The sequence below is a fragment of the Hemicordylus capensis genome, chromosome 11, assembly GCF_027244095.1.
Source record: "Hemicordylus capensis ecotype Gifberg chromosome 11, rHemCap1.1.pri, whole genome shotgun sequence".
Lineage (NCBI taxonomy): Eukaryota > Metazoa > Chordata > Lepidosauria > Squamata > Cordylidae > Hemicordylus > Hemicordylus capensis.
In genome coordinates this window covers 1,959,041-1,976,803 of record NC_069667.1, presented here as the reverse complement: position 1 = coordinate 1,976,803, position 17,763 = coordinate 1,959,041, and the positions used below count along the sequence as shown (strand labels likewise).

Sequence of the window (17,763 nt, the reverse complement as noted above, 5' to 3'; positions counted from 1 at the left end):
GGAACTTGGAGCCTTCTGCTCTTCCCAGAGCGGCAACATCCCCTGAGGGGAATATCTTACAGTGCTCAATTGTGGTCTCCCATTCAAATGCAAATCAGGGCAGACCCTGCTTAGCAAAGGGGACAACTCCTGCTTGCTGCCACAAGACCAGCTCTCCTCCCATGAGCGGGGACCTGCACTTTGCTTACATTATTCTGTAGAGTGCCCTGCATGTAGTTCGTTGGTGCTAGCTAAATAAATCCGAATAGCACCCTGCAAGCAGAAGCCCGAATGCAGTGCTCACGGAAGTTTAAATTGCTAGCACAACTTCCACTCCAGCAATAACTACCGGAAGGCCCTTCATGGCTTGCTTTCCAAACTGTGCAGCTTTACCTGATGAATAGCCAGCCTGCAGGCAGAGTGGCTCCTGGGTGTGGCGGGGGAGAGAGAAGCCCCCCGAGTTGCTGCCGGGAAGCAGAGGCAGCTGCACCTCCTTTGGCCCCCACCTCCCTGGCTCCAGCCACTACTGTTCCATACAAAGAAAGCTGTTAGCCGGGGTCAGTTAGACCCCTGCGAACTGAGCCAAGAGGCACCTTTTCAAAGTGGTGATTCTCTTTATTGAGCAGGGGGAGAGCAACTGGCCCTGTCCAGCCCCAGCACAGCATCCCTCCAGGGGCTGTTGCTGGTGTCTTTGGTTTCTCTGAATTTTACACGAATCCAAGACTAGGGTTTTTCCCAGTTCTTTGATGATAGAAACTGGGGGGCTGTCTTAATTTTAGAGTCCTCTTCCTTTTGGGTAAATATGCAATAACTCTGGGTAGCTGACCTGGCTCAATGCTTGCTTTTTTATTGCAATGGGCAATTGCTTTTTGCTCGTGCTCTCTGTCAAATTAACCGTCTCTTTCTACCCAAGGGATCAGCTGCGGTGGTGCAGCAGCGGGGAAGCAGTGTGCCTAGAGTGCAAGAGGCTGCTAGTGCAAATCCCTGCCGGTGTGCTCCCCAGATTCTCCCTAGTAAATACATTTGTAGTCACCTATATTGGGCAGCAGCAGCCACCACCTGACGTTGCAATGGGGAAGTGACTTGTCTAGGGATAAGTTACCCAATGGCATGTTCCCCAGACTATGGGAGACCCCTATATTGGGCAGCAGCGGTCTAGGAAGATGCTGAAAGGCCTCATCATCTCATACTGCGTGGGAGGAGGCAATGGTCAACCCCTCCTGCATTCTACCCAAGACAACCACAGGGCTCTGTGGGCGCCAGGAGTCGACACCGACTCAGCGGCACAACTTTACCTTACGGAGGCAGTGGCAACCCTGAAAGTTGTCTCCTGTGTTCGCACTCTGGGCTGACTGGTCAGAATATGAGTATACTGCTTTTCAGCAACAAAATCGGGAAGTGGTACACATATTGAAAGGAATGAGAGCAGCACAGTGGAAATCCTGTGCTGTGGATTTCCTGTGGAGGGGTGCTGGGCTGGGCGGAGCAGGGCCAGTTGCTTTGTATTCGGAGCGCCGTCACTTGGGTGCCGCCTTGCCCAGTGAGCAGGAGTGACTGCCTGTGCTTCCGGTGTGTGTCGGTCTTGTAGTCTCCGGGTGAAGAGCAGCCACCTGTCTCCCCCGCCCAGGAATATCCCAGGGTTTGCAAGTACCTGCCTCCACCCCACAGATCGGCTTCCCTGAAAGGTCCCCGTTCCGAGCCCTTCGGCTGGAGATCTCCTTGGTGCCAGTGAGCCGGCCCACCTCCCCGCTTGTCCTGCCACTGCAGAGCAGCGGAGGCCTGGAGGAGCTCCTGGCGCAGGAGATCAGTTCACCTGCCTCTGCTTGCAGGCAGCTTCTTCAGTGCTGCCGGACCCTCAGTGTGTCCAAGGCCTGGCTTGCCTTGAGGCAAGCAGGGCTTCTCCGGGAGACGGATCCCTCTGGAAAGCGGCGAGGCAGCCACCGGTCCTGGACTCTGCCCAGCGGCCCCCCAACCCCACACCCAGTGTTCCTGAGCTCATGAAGCCCCTCTGTTGAAACGTCCCGGGGAGGGGGGGGGGCTGCCGGAGTCTGGGTCCCCACCGCCATCTTCCTAATCAGATTAGCAGCCTGCTTGTCCACCCCCCCAGGCTCGGCAGATGGCTACAGGACGCCTCCTCGTTTTCCAGAGGCCGTGCCAGCAACTCCATCCACGCACTCCCCCCCCCCCCCCGGTTCCCAAATCTGAGCACAGATGGAAAGCAGGCAGGTTGCGCAAGGGGAGTTTGCCAAAACCTTGTGTCTGAGTGGGAGGCCAGGTGGGGGAGTGTGGCTGGAGCGCTCCCATTGTGGGGACAGCCTGGGGGGGGGAGGCTGGGGCCCCCCTCCCTGCGGCATGAACCGCTTTCCCAAACGGCCGGTGACGTCACCTTGGAGGAAAGCACCGCTCTGCAAGGCCCCCCCCTCTCTTGCTCTGATAGAGGAGCCCCAAGGAGTGCCTCCCCCGCTCTGCTCTTCAGGACTGCCATATTTATAGTCCTGCAGTCCAACCCAGCTGGGCGAAAGGGTTTCTCTTTCTCTGCCAGGGGAACCCTTTAGCCCAGCGCTGACCTGTGTCGTCGTGTCGGTTTGCTTCGTGTCTGTGGCTTTTGTGCTTGACAGTCTGCTCCGGGGGTGGCCAAGCGTGCCCGCAAGTCCAAGGCCTGAGAGGGCGCCTCTTGTGCACACAGTGGCACCGACACAGCCCTTCCCCAGGCCTAGGGGTAGCGTTGCTTCTCGGTGGATTATCCAGGGACCTGGGAGCTGGCAAGGCAGGCAGGGATCCAGCTTCCCAATCTTGGGACCTCAGGTGTTGTTGGACTACAACTCCCATAATCCCTGAAAGCCCATTGCAGCTGGGGATGTTGGGAGCTGTAGTCCCACATCATCTGGGGACCCAAGCTTGAGAACCCCCATTGTGGGCCCAACTCTTACTCTGTCCCAGTTGCTGGGAACTCTAGATTCTAATCTGGTGGGTTTATTTGAAGTCTCTCTCCGCTCTAGAGCCAGAAGAGGATTCTTTGATCCTATTCCAGACTTGCAAGGAGGACCCAAATGGAAAATTGGTCTAGTCTGTGATATGGGGCCCTGTTTTATCTTTGGTCTCCTGTATTGTGGCCCATTAAGAGCCTCTGTTCCTTCTTATATCTGCTGTTTAATGAAGGACCAAAGCACACACATGACTCAAAGGCAAGCATTAGTTTTGCAGATTGGCCTCCTCTGTGCAGTGCTTCCGAGACCCAGGTCAGGTGCTGTTGGGAGAGAGTAGAGAGGCTACTTCCTTATGCCTCAATTTCAGTTCTCTCCCCGCCCCCCCCCCAGTAGAAAGCATCTAAGAGCAGATTCGAAGGCCTGTATTAAAACACACGTTTTGATTTAAAATGCAATTTCAGCCCAAGAAAGAGTACTCGGCCCCCTGCCCTCGGGTGTTCGCGTGGCTGCTTTGAATCGTTGTATATGGGGGGGAAAGTCCCTTTAGCTGAAACCCAGCTGATCAGATGAACACGTGAAGCTGCCTGGTGTGGGGCTGGGCCAATGCTCCCTCTAGCTCCGTGTTGTCCCTTTTGACCCAAAGGGACTGCCCAGAGTCTGGGGCAGAGAAGAATCTCTCCTTGCAGTCGTTCAACTGGAGATGCGAAGGATGGCGCTGTGGACTTCCTACATGCAGGCGGGTGCCCTGAATATTCACTTCTGCCATCTTTACCTCTTCCCCAGGTTATTCCTTGGCTGTGCAGAAGTTTTCCCAGACTCTTCAGGCCTTTCAGTTTGACTTTATTGGGGATACGCTGACGGACGACGAGATCAATATCGGTGAGTGCTGCGTGTGTGTGTGTGTGTTTGCAGCAGCTTCAACAAGTTTATCCCATCCTAATTGTTGTGTAGGGAAGTCCCTTTTTGATCACAAGGCCTCTCTCTGTCTGCTTCAGAGTACATTTCTGAAGAGGTTGGTAAATATCAAAGCAAAAGTGCATCAAACTAGTCCACAGACTGCAATAAACAAAGCAGTGCTATGCTCCAAAGCAAGAATAAACATTCAAAAGATAAACTTTGCCACACACAACAATACGGAGCACAGAGAACTGGACAGTTGCCAGCTGACCCAGAATGATTATTTTTGCGTGCTCATAACTTTTGCTGGCGTCCTTGCAGATACTAACAAAACATTAGCTGTGTTTTCTGTTACAAACTGTTTATTATCTAAAAGAAGATAAGAAACCTAGTAATTGGACGATCTCTCTGGGTACAATAGCAGTCATGGATCAATGAAACGTCTCCGTTTGTCTGTATAACAATGACCAAGAACAACCCACCCCAAACTCAACATGTGACTTAACTGGGTTTCTTCCGAGCCTCAAGGGCATGGTCTGTCAGCATAAGGTCTCCCTCTCTCATCTAGCAAAGCTGGAAGTAGCACTTTGAAACATACAAGGGCAGATGCTTTCCTCCATTGAGGGGTATTTCACTCCTGCGGATATTTGCCTTGAAAATTGACTGAACTTGGCTGCAAGCCAGAACTCAGGGGTGGTCTTATGTGCTCCTGACAGAGGATTTCTGGAAGTCTGTGTCCTTAGTATGCTAAGCAATTCAAGATTTAGCCTTATCAGGTCCATATGAAAGAAGCCTCCCTGGGTTGGTTTTTTTTTTTAAGTGTGGAATTTTTGAAATACACATTTTGAGCTGTGTGCTGACATGCTGATCTAATTGGACTAAAGACAAAAGTTTCTTTTGTGGCTGCATTGTATTGATCAGAGCTGGGAAGAAGGTAGATCAGCATTTGCTGAGAGGTCTCTGGGTGGTTTGCACCACATTCACAATAGTTTCTGACTCCCCAGGGTTTACCAGTACAGCAGTAGCAGCTGCTCTTCTTCTTCATTAGGCTACTGAAGCAAAGAAAGTTTGGGGTGGAGGGAAACCAGGACTAGACCTTTGTGTGAAAGGATTATGAGCTCATTTCTGGTACTGAAAGTAAATTTGGGGGGTAAGGAGCACCCTGTTCCTTCATTCCAAGTCACCCTTTGGACTGGGCCATTTTTCTCACTGATTCTGGTTGATGAACTTAGCGCAGGGAAAGAGGCCCCACAAGCTTTGAGTTGATTCTACCCTGCTAAAGCTTACCTTTCATGCTAATGCTTGCTATAAAATCCTATAAAAATCTGTTTCAGATTTCTCGTTGGTTTTAATGTGGCTGGACCCTGTGCAACTTTACAAGCAGTCCCTCTGCTCTTTAGAAATTTTGGGTTGTCTTCAGTAGTTGCTGGTCCTAACGAGCCAGGTGCTAACGAGCCAGGGGGCGCCAAATGAGATGCAGTGGTCTCTGGTTCCTGGCAGCTCTGTTTGTGCCTCTCTCTCCCATCCTGCCCTGGCATTAATGAGAACTCTGCTGCCTGCAGGCTGGCTATTCATCAGGTAGAGCGGAGTGGGCTGAACCCACACAGTGCTACCTGAAGAATGGCCAGTCCGCAAGCAGCGCAGCTCTTGTTAATGCCAGAATGGCGGGGAGAGGAGCAACTGGAGCTGCCGGGAGGGAGAGGTGGTAGTAGGGGTCATCCTGCCCCCGACCCGTTAGGAACAGCCACTCTTGAAGTCAACTCGAGATTTCTGAAGAGCAGACGGACTGCTTGCAAAGTTGCACAGGGTCCAGCCACATTAAAACCAACGAGGAATTATTATTATTATTATTATTATTATTATTATTATTATTATTATTATTAATTTAGCACATTTTTATACTGCCCTAACCCAAGGTCTCAGGGCGGTTCACAACAATTAAAAACAAATAATAAACAATCAAAAGTTTAAAAAATTAAAAGTTAAAAAGCTAAAAAGCTTGGGTAAAAAGATAAGTCTTTGGACCCCTTTTAAAAGCCACTAGAGATGGGGAGACTCTTATTCCCATGGGAAGTGCGTTCCAAAGTCTTGGGGCGACAACAGAGAAGGCCCGTCCCTGGGTGGCCACCAAACGACATGAAGGCAGCCACAGACGAGCCTCCCCTGATCAACGTAGTGGACAATGGGGATCATGCAGAAGAAGACGCTCTCTTAAATTAGGCCAGTCTCTCCATGTCCTGATTTGTTTTTCCATAGCAGCAACAAAAAGGCCACAGATTAGTGGTTCCTGACCTGGGGCCTTCCAGAGGTTGCTGAACTACAACTCCCATCACCCCCTGCCACAGTGTAGCTGGGATGATGGGAGTTGCAGCTCGGCAACATCTGGAAGGCCCCCGGTCGGGAACCACTGCCATAGACAATCACCCCTGTCTGCCTTTCCTACCCCATTGCAACTTGCTCACAGTGGTTTTGGCAGCCTCCATGTTGATGGAGACCCAGCTTCCCTCTGGCGGAAGCCGGCGGGGTTGAACCAACAAAGACTTGGCAAGAAGGTTGTCATTCATGGAGAAGAAACTTGAAAATAAAACCTGGTATACTTCCTTAAAAAGACCTTTGGGGAATTCATCTGCCTCTCGAATTTGCTGCTGCTCAACCAGTGGTTGGTTGTGAGGCTGGAAACTACTCTTGTGGTGATATCGAAGCACGAGGGGTTCTGATCAAATGTGCTGGAAATTCTTTGCAGTCTTGGAAACACCACGAAGTGGCAGAAAAAGGGCAGACCGTAACGGCCTGCTGACGTGAGTCAGAGAAAGGATGAACTGGAACGCAGGCCCAAGCCTGACAATGCTGCTGTTTGACTTTTGCTTGAGTCTTGTGATGGATAGCAGGCTGTGCCTTGGTGAAAGGTTCCCAGTGGTGGAAGGATTGAATCCAGTCTTCCGTAAGCAAATAGAATGCCCTCTCTCTCTAGGCTTCAGAAGATATTAATCTGTTTAATCCTGCTGTGTATCTCAAAAGGTTTTAAATAAATTTGGCAGTTGTGTGTGTGTGTGTGTGTGTGTGTGTGTGTGTGTGTTTGAACAGCCTTTAGCTCCCGAAAGTGATTAATAGTAAGCTTCCTTGTGAACACAGTCGGGTGGCATTCAACACGCTGTCCTCTATCTTGCTTGGTTAATATGCCACATGTGAACACATATGAGAGATCAGGTGACATTTCTCTTTGCTCTCCCCCCCCCCAACTGACTCTCGTAACTTAAGGAGCTAGGTGGGATTCCTTCCAGCTCCTTTAAGAAGGAACTGGCTGATATTGCCTGCCGTCACAATAGCATTCCTACAGCCTCGGCTTTTGTTTTTCTGGGTGTTTTGAAAGAGGTAGATCAAATCTGTGCTTGGCAAGGTTCCAGTTCACGCTGCCTTAAGAGCATTCTCCTCCCCCTTTTCTGAGCCCTGTTAATTGAGCTGGTGGTTCTCCCTCTTCCACCTGTCACCAAGGGACAAGACTGATGCTACTGGACATTTCCTCAAGACATCAAGTCCTTCAGCTTAGTGGAGGAGTCAGCACTGAGGGCCTTGATGGAGGCAATCTGAGGAAGTTGGCTGAAATTTCTCCTTCCGATGAACCCTGGAATTCGGGGAGAATCTTCATTCCTCCTTGGGGGACGTCTGAAAACCCTGAAATTCCGAGAGGCTTTCTACTTTGGAGAAACTTCTCCACATCCCTTGATGACCCATTTTTATATAATGAGTGAATTTGCATAGAGATGCCCAGTGAGTCTTGCCTTGAGAGCTGGCCTAGAAAAGGACTCTGGATTCTGCTGCTTCCAGTCTACTCATTTTCCTTCTAGTCGTTGGGTTTCTTGAACACCATATCCTCAGCGGTGCAGCTAGGTACTTCTTGGAGGGTGGACCCAAGCGGCTTACTGGGACCCCTTTGCAAAATAAGCATCCTCTTCTCCCCCACCCCCATCTACTAGCCCCATGGTTTCACCCAGTTTCCCATTGGCGCAGGCAGGAACGGTGCCCCTTGCTCCACAGTTCAAACGCACATCTGGATCACCAACCAGCTTGAACATATAGTGCATTTGTAAGGGGAAAACTTGAAACCACAACACATGCCCCTTGCTTCTCACTCAAACCTTGTGGACATCAGACCAGCTTGAGCATAGTTTTTTTTTTTTAAACTAGTTGTTTGTTTTTAGGTGTTAACAGTTGGCTCCACTTTCACTAGGTGTGAAGGACTCTGATAGAGAGAACCTTTTTCTGGCAACTTCATTGCAATAGGGAGAAAATGGATTAAAAGTAAATGGATTGAACCAGAATGAATCAATTTGCTTTAAATGAAATACACAGAGCTCTCCCACCCTGCCCTACTTCTGTGCTCAGTATCAAAGCCCTAGGGCAGGGGTGGGGAACCTTGGCCCTCCAGCTGTTGTTGAACTACAACTCCCATCATCCCCAGCCAGTTGTAGTTCAAAAACAGCTGGAGGGCCAAGGTTCCCCACCCCCGCCCTAGGCCAAGGGATTCCAGGAGATCTAAAGGGTGGAGCCCTTTTTAGGAAGGCAAAGGGCAGATGCTGCCATGTAGGGTGGGGTGGGGGCTTAGGTTCCAGTTGTTTTTGTAAGTTTCTGCCATGCAACAAGCAGATTGATGGGACTTTTTTGATTTAAAAAATAAATAAATAAAGAATCGTCAGATTGTCCGATCCACTTTAAAAGAAATTCACAGAGCCCTCCACCCTGCCCTGATCTGTGCCTGAGAGCAAGGCCTTATGGCAAGCCATTCCATAAATATACACAGTGGGAGGAATACCCACAAGAAGGAAATCGTGTACCTGCCATTACTAGGTCTGAGGAGGCGGCGGGCACAGGCAGCACCCCACTCGGTGGTGGCGGGGTCGGGCAGGGGTGTGCACGGCACTCTGGTGGGCAATCCACACTGGCCACTCGGCCTCCATCCTCTCTGCTGCCTGCAGGCAGCCTGCCAGCCCACCCGTGCTGGGGAGTTTCGGGGAGGCTGGCAGAGAGACCTCCGGAAGCCCTGCCAAAGCGCTGCTAGTCGGGTGGGGGGAGATGCCGCGGCTCCGGGAGCTTCATGCTCTGGCTGGCTGGCTGCAGGCGTCTGCCCCTGCCTGCTGCTCACCCGGCCACCAGCTCTCCTTTTTCTCCACATGGCTGGTGGTGGCTTGGGGAGCTCTGGAATCCGCCTTGTTGAGCCTCCATCCATCTGGGAGTCCCTGGGTAGGTCGCTGCCCGGCCTGAGTTGGCCATGGCTCCTGCCGGGTTGCTGCTACCTTCTGCTCTGCCTCTCCCGCCTGAGCCCCGTGTGTGTGTGTGTGTGTGTGTGTGTGTGTGTGTGTGTGTGTGCCGCACGCCGCTCGACCACACCACCCTGACTTGGCGAAGGCATCACATGTGCGAGTGAACACCCAGTACGCGGGTGCTGAATGGCCGGGTGGAAGCAGCTGTCTGCTCTGTCCGCTGCCCTGCGCTGAGCCTGGCTGGGTCGGGCAGAGAGGCAGATGGTGGCGGCAGCAGCCAGTGACTTGGGGGCCCTCCAGGCCTGCAAGCCACCTAATGGCACAGCAGGGAAGTAACCTGCCTAGTTACTGTTGGTTCGAATCCCCACTCGTGTGTTCCCCAGAATACGGGAAACTCCTATATCAGGCAGCAGTGATATAGGAAGCTGCTGAAAGGCCTCATCATCTCATACTGCACAGGAGATGGCAATGGTAACCCCCTCCTGTATTCAACCAAAGATAACCACATGGCTCTGTGGTCGCCAGCAGTGTTCCTTCTAACAGGGATTCCCAGCTGTTGTTGACTACAACTCCCAGAATCCCCAGCTGCAGTGACCTTTGCTTGGGGATTCTGGGAGTTGTAGTCAAGAACAGCTGGGAATCCCTGTCAGAAGGTACACTGGTCTCCAGGAGTCGACACCGACTTGACGGCACAACCTTTCCTTCCTCTTCCTTTCCAGGTCCACAAAGGGCTGGACGTCCACTTGGAAGTCCAGTCCAAATGGCACCACTGTCCTTGTATTCTTGTTGCTCCTTCCGCATACAAGGCGGGGTTGTAGCTCAGTCTGAGAATTCCAATAAAGACTCTACATTTTGTATATTAAGGTGTTAGATTATGAATAATAGGGACAATCAAGGCGTTAAATTCTGATCTCTTCAGAGTCAGCCCTAAGTAACGGTTTCGTTCTCTCTTCGCCTTTGCAGCTGAATCCTTCAAGGAATTTGCAGAACTTCTCCAGGAGGTGGAGCTTGAAAGGTCGATGATGGTAAGGTGGCCTCCTCTCCCTTTGCTGGCACCAGATGTCCTCTGCCCTCCAGCCTTGCCAACCTTTTCTCCCTTGCCTTGATGGAACCTGGGGGCCTTCTACGGGCCAAGCAGCGGCCCTCTGGTTGACCTTCGGCCCTGTGGAAAAGGGGTGCGGGTGGGGGCAGGGACCGCTCTGAATCGATTGCTGAGAGAGTCTCAGAATTTTGTCTTTCATAAGAATTTATCTTCTGATACTTTTTAGAAAATATGATGTTTTCCTTAAGTACAGCAAAAGGGCTGCATACACTTCTTCAGAATGAAACTAGACATTTGGAGCAACTGTGTGTTGCAACTCCAACAGGGCAAGGCCCTAGGTAATAAACACACCGTTGCCGCAGATATCTACTTTGTCCCTTGTCTGGCCTATAATTAGGGCTGGTTACAGAGCCTAATTATAAGCAGTTCTTATAATTGTCTTTGTACTTCAGCCATGTATGGGAGCATGGACCTCAGATGCTGAACTGATACCAAAGTCTCCAGTGACATGAATTCCTTTAACTTCCAGGTTTCCTCCACCAAGATGCTGAGAAAATCTTTAAGGGTCTCTTGATACCCCCAGCTCTTCCCTTACACATAGAAAGCTGCTTTATTTTACCATGGTGTTTCTGGGAAGAGCTATGTTGCACTTGGATTAGTCAATCAACATGCAGCAAATTATGAAGTATTCTGGCCGTTTTTGAAGGAAGCTGTGTCCTTGGCATGTGGCATGCTCTGTGTAATTGGGAGTTTCCATTTAATTACAGAGCTGTGACCCTTTTTGTTGCAGAATTTCCCACTAATTCACTGTTGGCCTCTCAATGTGCAATATTTTGGGGCGGAAGCCCATTTAGGCTGGAATCTGTGTCAGCCCTTCTACAGAATGCCCGGCTCCACGTTCTGAATTCCTCCTTTCCTCAGTTGAATCTTGAGAGTCTTCTCTCTGTCCCATCCCAATGGAGCAAAGGGTAGGAGTTTCTCAAGCCAATGGATTTACTTTGCGACTTTACATTGGGGCAAATATCCAAATGGCCAAAAAAAGCAGTGAGGCAGTAGTGGATGGATAGGGTTTTGTGTGGCTGGCCTTGTGCTTCAGTGTGACTCCTTGTCCTCCTAGAAAAGCTGAACTAGAAGGGCGTGTGTCTCAGGTGGACAGATAAAAGAGGGATGGTGGCACCAGCATTAGGGCCAGTGTGGTGTACATCTGAGCCATAATGTGGTGATACTTCAGGGCTGTTGAGAGGGTATAAATACAATGCGGGACAGGCATCACATTTAAAACAGGGCTTTAAAAATAGGTCGGATGCTGAAGCCTGCGTGACACAGTGTTGAGTGGTGATTCTCCACGCTTGTGTGTGTGGACCATTGCACAGAGAACACCACTGATGGAACTTGGGAACTGGTCAATTTCACCTTGGACATAGTGTTTCCCAACGTTCAGCTGCTAGTGCTCAAAAACAGAATCAGGTCATGCAAAGTCAAGTGGTGTTGCATATGTTAAAGAGGATGGCCAAGGTCCTCAGCTTCACGGGACTCTGGTTCTTGGATGTTTGATTGTGGGGTGGGCCCCACAAATTTTGTGTCTCTACTCATAGCTCTTTCTGGAATGCTCCGCTTTCTGTGAGGAAGAAGCTGGTTCCTGAATTCTATCTCAAACTTGCTTGGTGCCTGCGAGATTTTGCTAGGCCCTTCCTGGAAATGCACTCCCCACATTGGAAAGCCTTCAGAAATGCTCTTTCCAATGAGTTCCTTGCATGTGTGTGCTGGACTGCAGATCCTCGTGAAGCACACGCTGCCTTTCTGAAGAAGACTCCTTTTCCGGATTCTTAACCTGATGCCCCAGGAAACATTCGCACTCCTTGTACTCTTCTCTCCAGCCCAAACCGAACTGGCTCAGAATTAGTCTGGGGGCAGAGTTCAGGACTCCATCGCTCCGATTTCAAAATTGTTCATGCCGGTGTACCAATACTACTTGTTAGTGTGTTTTGTTTTTTCTTGCAGGTGCAAAATGCTAGTGATTTGTTGATCAAACCGCTGGAAAACTTCCGTAAAGAGCAAATTGGATTCACCAAGGTAAGCCCTGCTCACCCTCTTTCCTCCTTGATTTGCATTTTTAAAAGGTGCTGGATTGACTTGAATAGAAGATGATGCTGAATTCAAAACACCCCCCTTAAAAAAAGAATAGAGGTTATATACAGTTATGCCTGTATTTACGTGAAAGAAGAGGACTCTGGATCTAAGACAATCCACTGATTCTAACATCACAAAACCTTGAACATAAGGACAGCCCTGCTGGATCAGACCCAAGGAGGCCCATCTAGTCCATCATCCTTTTTCACACAGGCCCACCAGATGCCTCTCGGAAGCCCACAGGCAGGCGCTGAGGGCATGCATGCCCTCTCTCCTGCTGTTACTCTCCTTGAAAAAACCTAGCCTTAGATTCAGGTAAATACAGTTTTGGTTGTATGTTGAGGGGCTGGTAGTGGCACTCTGCTGGCTTGTTTGTTTGTTTGTTTGTTTGTTTGTTTGTTTATTACACAGTCAGACAGGTGTTGTTGACTGGTTTGTTTTATCCAGACATTGAGTCCTTCCCAAGGACCTGGGATGGCTGAATTTTGTTGTGTTGTGGTAGTGTTGTGGTGGTGTCTTTTTTTTAAAAAAAACCTCTCAAAAAGGAACAAGCATTTTCAAGTTAGATATACAGGAACACATTTCTAACTGCTATCACAATTCTCTGGAAGCTGATAAAAATAAATCAGACAGTCTCCCCCTCTCACACTTGTTCACACGCGCGCTTGCACACACACTCTCAGTGTGACCTTAAATTTTCCGTTTCAAGCAGCATGTGGCCCACATGAACATTTCCCCTTCCTGAGAAATTGTTGCCTGCTTCCTTGGCATTCATTGTCCCTGCTGTGGATGCTGGCGTGAAACAGGAGGACCTAACATCTTGTTTCATGTTGGAGACGTCGTTAAGCCTGACATCTTTTTGGAAAACTCCCTAGACACACGGCTTATTGTGATAAAATTGCTCCTGGACTTGAAACTGCAGAATGGGAGGTGACCGAATACACCACCTATTGTGCACCACTGCCCCCCTCCGCAACAAAACAAAACAAAACCAAAAAACCCCAAACCCTGCACATAGAAAACTAGCATTTCTGGGAAGAGGCCGGGCTTAGAACCCTTTCCCTGACTTACAGTCCTCAAAGTGTAGGGGCCTTTTCCCTCTCAGCTTGGGATGCATTCATCTGCATGGAGTTCCACTTGCATGGGATGGTACTGTCTAGGGAAAGTGTACCACGTGGCCAGCTGTCTGTATAGGCCAGATTTCTCAGACCCAGTGATCCTGCCATGAAGATGAAAAGCCATTTTAAACTTCCAAGATAATTAAGCAAAACACAGACAGGGCCAGAACGGCTTTTTTCTTTGCAAGCAACATATGTGGAGAAGCAATCTCTTTTTTATAGAGACGGAAAGGTTCATTCCTCCCTCATCTAGTATGAAAAAGTCAAGGTTCCGCCTTAGTTGGCTGCAGTTTCCAAAGGAGCTGGCTGCAAACCAGCTTTGAAATGGAGAACTCTTGGAGGAGGCTCAAGCCTGGATGTGACCCAGCCGATCTGGAGCCCTTGACCTTTTAAGCAGCGTGGAGCCACCGCCAGGAATGCTCAGCACCCAACTGCCCTTCCCCAGCCTGTTGCTTTGCAAAACGAATGCAGACGATGTCGAGGCTGCGTTGTGTTTTGCGCTGGTGCAAGGATTGCAGGCAGGGTGTGTGTGTTCTCAGCCTGTTTCAAGACCACCCACGAGCCACTGTCCCGTCTCTGCACGTGTGTGTCTTCCAGTTGCAGCTGGTCCCAGGCAGCTCTGCTGGCTCCTCCCCCCCCCCACCTGAGAGCTCTGATGCCAGCCTTGTAGCTCTACCTGATGAATGGCCTGTCTGCAGGCAGCGGGGGGGGGGGGGAGAAGAGCCACTCGTGCTGCCTCTTTGGCGCCCCCTGCTGGCTCGTTGGGACCAGTCTCTAGTGGTGTGTGTGTTCAGTTTTCTTTCACTTAGTTTTTTCTTCCCAGCGAGCACAATGCCCACCGCAGGACCTGTGCATACTGCAGGGAGTCTGGGCACAAAGGCACACTGTGGGTTCACTCACTGTCTCCATGGAGGCCCTCTGCTCTTAGGCTGGTTTAGCCTGACCCCACAGTGCCCCCCAAGGCAGTCCTTGATGGCCACCCCCTGAGATGGGAGAATGTCGGAGGGTGTCCTCAGGTACTGCCTGATCAAAGCAACTGGTTTAAATCCCTCTCATAGGAACATAGGAAGCGGCAATATACTGAGTCAGACCCTTGGTCCACCTAGCTGAGTATTGTCTTCACAGACTGGCAGTGGCTTCTCCAAGGTTGCAGGCAGGAGTCTCTCTTGGACCTATCTCAGAGATGCTGCCAGGGAAGGAACTTGGAGCCTAGATGCTCTTCCCAGATTGGCTCCATCCCCTGAGGGGAAGATCTTCCAGGGCTCACACTTCTAGTCCCCCATCTGCAGAGGACATCGTGAATGAGATTTATACAGCTGAGATTAAGTTGAACTTGTACATTAAAAAAGATAATGTACTTTAATGATTTCCATACGAAAATTAAGAAAATAAAGTCATTAAAAGATGTCTAATTATGCTTATGTTCAGCACGCTCACGTTTAACTTTTGTAAACGGCCTTGAGATGCATGATGAAAGGCCATATAAAAACTGAACAATAAATGAAGACCAGCTCTCCTCTCCCCCTGTGCCATGCATGGCCCCCATCCGGACTGAAGCCGGGGTGGGGGGGAGTGTGTGGAGGGTCTACAGCTGCTTTTCCACAAAGGTTGCCCAGAATGGGGCTCCCGCTCCAGATCCTGCAGACTCCTCCTCAGGTCCTCCGGTGTGGAGAAGGGGAGCCTCCTGGAAGGCCAGCCCTGCAGCTGGAAGTGGGTCTGCGGCCAGGAGGCTTCCTGCCCCTCTGGCTGGGTCTGGTTCCCCTCGTCCCGGAACGGTTCCGGGAGGCCCTTTCCCTGCCCTCTGCCCTGTTGGGTTCCCGGCCCCTCAGACCAGCTCTTGGGGCAGAGCCAGTTTCCCGGAGGCCGTTTCTGGCACTGAGAACTGGGTCAGAACCAGAATCAGGAGAGAGACGAGGCTCTGCGGGGGGGGGCGGTGATGTGGGGGGGGCGTGGGGGCGGTGTTTTGCTCTTGCTCAATTCCCAGCTGCCGGTGGAACTTCCCGCTCCTGCAACTGCTGCTGCTTCTCGGGCTTGCCTTGTTGTTTTGATTAAGACAGCTTAAGGGGGGATTAGGGGGGCTTTTCGGGGCTTTTGAAGACAGCTCCCCTTTCCCCCCTTACCTTGTGTAAACATACTGTTTTCAACATTGTATTTGGCTGCTTTGGAAAGCAAGCTGTGGAGGGGCCCCCTGGCAGTTATTGCTGTTGGGTTGGAAGCTCTGTGAGCAATTTAAACTTCTGGGAGCCCTGCATTCGGGCTTTTGCTTGCAGGTTGCAATTCAGATTTGTTTACCTAACGCCAGTGAACAATATGCAGAGAGGGGAGAGCTGGTCTGGTGGCAGCAAGCATGAATGGTCCCCTTAGCTTAGCTAAGCAGGCTCTGCCCTGGTTGCATATGAATGGGAGACTAGAAGGGTGAGCACTGGAAGAGATTCCCCTCAGGGGATGGAGCCGCTCTGGGAAGAGCAGAAGGTGCCAAGTTCCCTCCCTGGCAGCATCTCCCAGAGAGGGCTGAGAGCGACTCCTGCCTGAAACCTTGGAGAAGCTGCTGCCGGTCTGGGTAGACAAGACTGAGCTAGATGGACCAAGGGTCTGGCTCAGTATATGGCAGTTTCTATGTTCCTATGTGCTCAGTAGAGTAATGTAAGCAAAAAGCAGGTCCCTGCACTGAAGAGCATACAGTCTACACGTTGGGGTGTGGGTGGGTGTGCACCAAAGGAGGCGCAGCTGCCTCTGCTTCCCGGGAGCTGCCTGGGTGGCTCCTCACTCTTCCACAGTCCCCGAGAGATGCGCTGCCTGTAGGCTGGCCATTCATCAGGTAGAGCTGTGCTACCTGAAGAATGGGCAGCCTGTAGGCAGCCTGGGGACGGAGAGGAGCAACGCGTGCTGCTGCCGAGAAGCAGAGGCAGGTGCACCTGCTTGGACGCCCCCCCCGCCCTGCTTGTTCAGATGAGCTGCTCCTGGTCTGCATGTTATAGGGTGTCGGGGAGGTGGGGAGCTCAGGGCAAGGGCAGCTGGAGGGAAATCTTCTCAGGTGTCGAGGTGAGCACTGAGGGTTCAGCCAAAGGCTTCGTGGAAGACCTGGGCTTGGAGGAGGATTTGGAGGGGGAGAGAAACGGCTGGCACCGTGGATGTCTTCAGAGGAGGCGCTCCATGCATAAGGCTGCATCATGTAAGGGAGCAGGGGAGATTTGGGGAAGCGAAGGTCATGGGTAGCGAGAGAGAGAGAGAGATCATAACAGGAGGGCGGGGGAGATAGCTTTTGGGCCGAGTAAAGTAAAGGTGAAGTGTGCTGTCAAGTCGATTTTGACTCCTGGCACCCACAGAGCCCTGTGGTTTTCTTTTGGTAGACTACAGGAGGGGTTGACCATGGCCTCCTCCCGCGCAGTGTGAGATGATGCCTTTCAGCATCTTCCGATATCTCTGCTGTCTGATATAGTAGCAGCGGGGATTCGAACCGGCAACCTTCTGCTCGTTAGCCAAGCATCTCCCTGCTGTGCCACTTAAGGTGTTGGGCTGAGCTGGCTGCTGCTAATGTTTGCTCTTCCCCACTGCCCTCCTGGCCCCTGATGGTTTTTCATTTCAGGTCTGCACTGCTAGATTAGACAATTTCAGAGTTGTTATTATTATTATTATTTACATTTATATCCCGCTCTTCCTCCAAGGAGCCCAGAGCGGAGTACTACATACTTAGGTTTCTCCTCACAACAACCCTGTGAAGTAGGTTAGGCTGAGAGAGAAGGGACTGGCCCAGAGTCACCCAGCAAGTCTCATGGCTGGATGGGGATTTGAACTCGGGTCTCCTCAGTCCTAGTCCAGCACTCTAACCACTACACCACGCTGGCTCAGTTACAGGCCTTGAGCCAACTAAAATTAGTTGTGCTCTATTGACAGCATGGTCTTTTTGTGACTTATTGTGATGAAGTTTAAATGGTTTGGAACATCCTTCCTCTGTGGCAACGAAAGTGTCTTTGCCGCTCTGCTCCTCTGGTTTGTTCTGTGTATCATCCCAGCCATGCGAAAATGCAACTCTTGCCAGATGACTGGCAGAAGAACTTTGACTCTGCTCACTAATAATGCTGATATGTTCAACTGGCAGTTCCCAGGGGAGGTGGGGGGGGGGAATGCCAAAATATGCTCTCAGAATGGGTGGAGAGAAACCAGCAGCCACAACTCCCAACTGCGTGAACCGGAGCACGGAGCGGCTTCTGATTCCAGTGGGCCTCGGGTGGAATAAGTCCAAGCACTCGCACTGCATGGTTTTTGTGGATCAAGTCGAATAAAATCCATTTGACATGTTTCAAGTTGCCAGCATGCTGCAGCTGCAGATGTTTGCAAAGCTGCCCTGAGTCCAGCATGCCAGATGCTTGTATAATGGGAGGCCTTTTCTTCCTTTCTGAGCCAGCTGTTTT

The 17,763-nt window shown here is 50.9% G+C and overlaps 1 protein-coding gene across 1 annotated transcript in view; it reads left to right on the top strand.

Annotated features, from left to right (window-relative positions):
* Window positions 1-17,763, top strand: part of OPHN1 (oligophrenin 1) — a 91,300-nt gene that overhangs the window by 25,751 nt on the left and 47,786 nt on the right. The window contains exons 2-4 of the mRNA XM_053273667.1: window positions 3,690-3,785; window positions 10,025-10,086; window positions 12,105-12,176. Of these exons, the coding sequence (XP_053129642.1) occupies window positions 3,690-3,785; window positions 10,025-10,086; window positions 12,105-12,176 (230 nt within the window). The remainder of the gene's footprint in view (window positions 1-3,689; window positions 3,786-10,024; window positions 10,087-12,104; window positions 12,177-17,763) is intronic.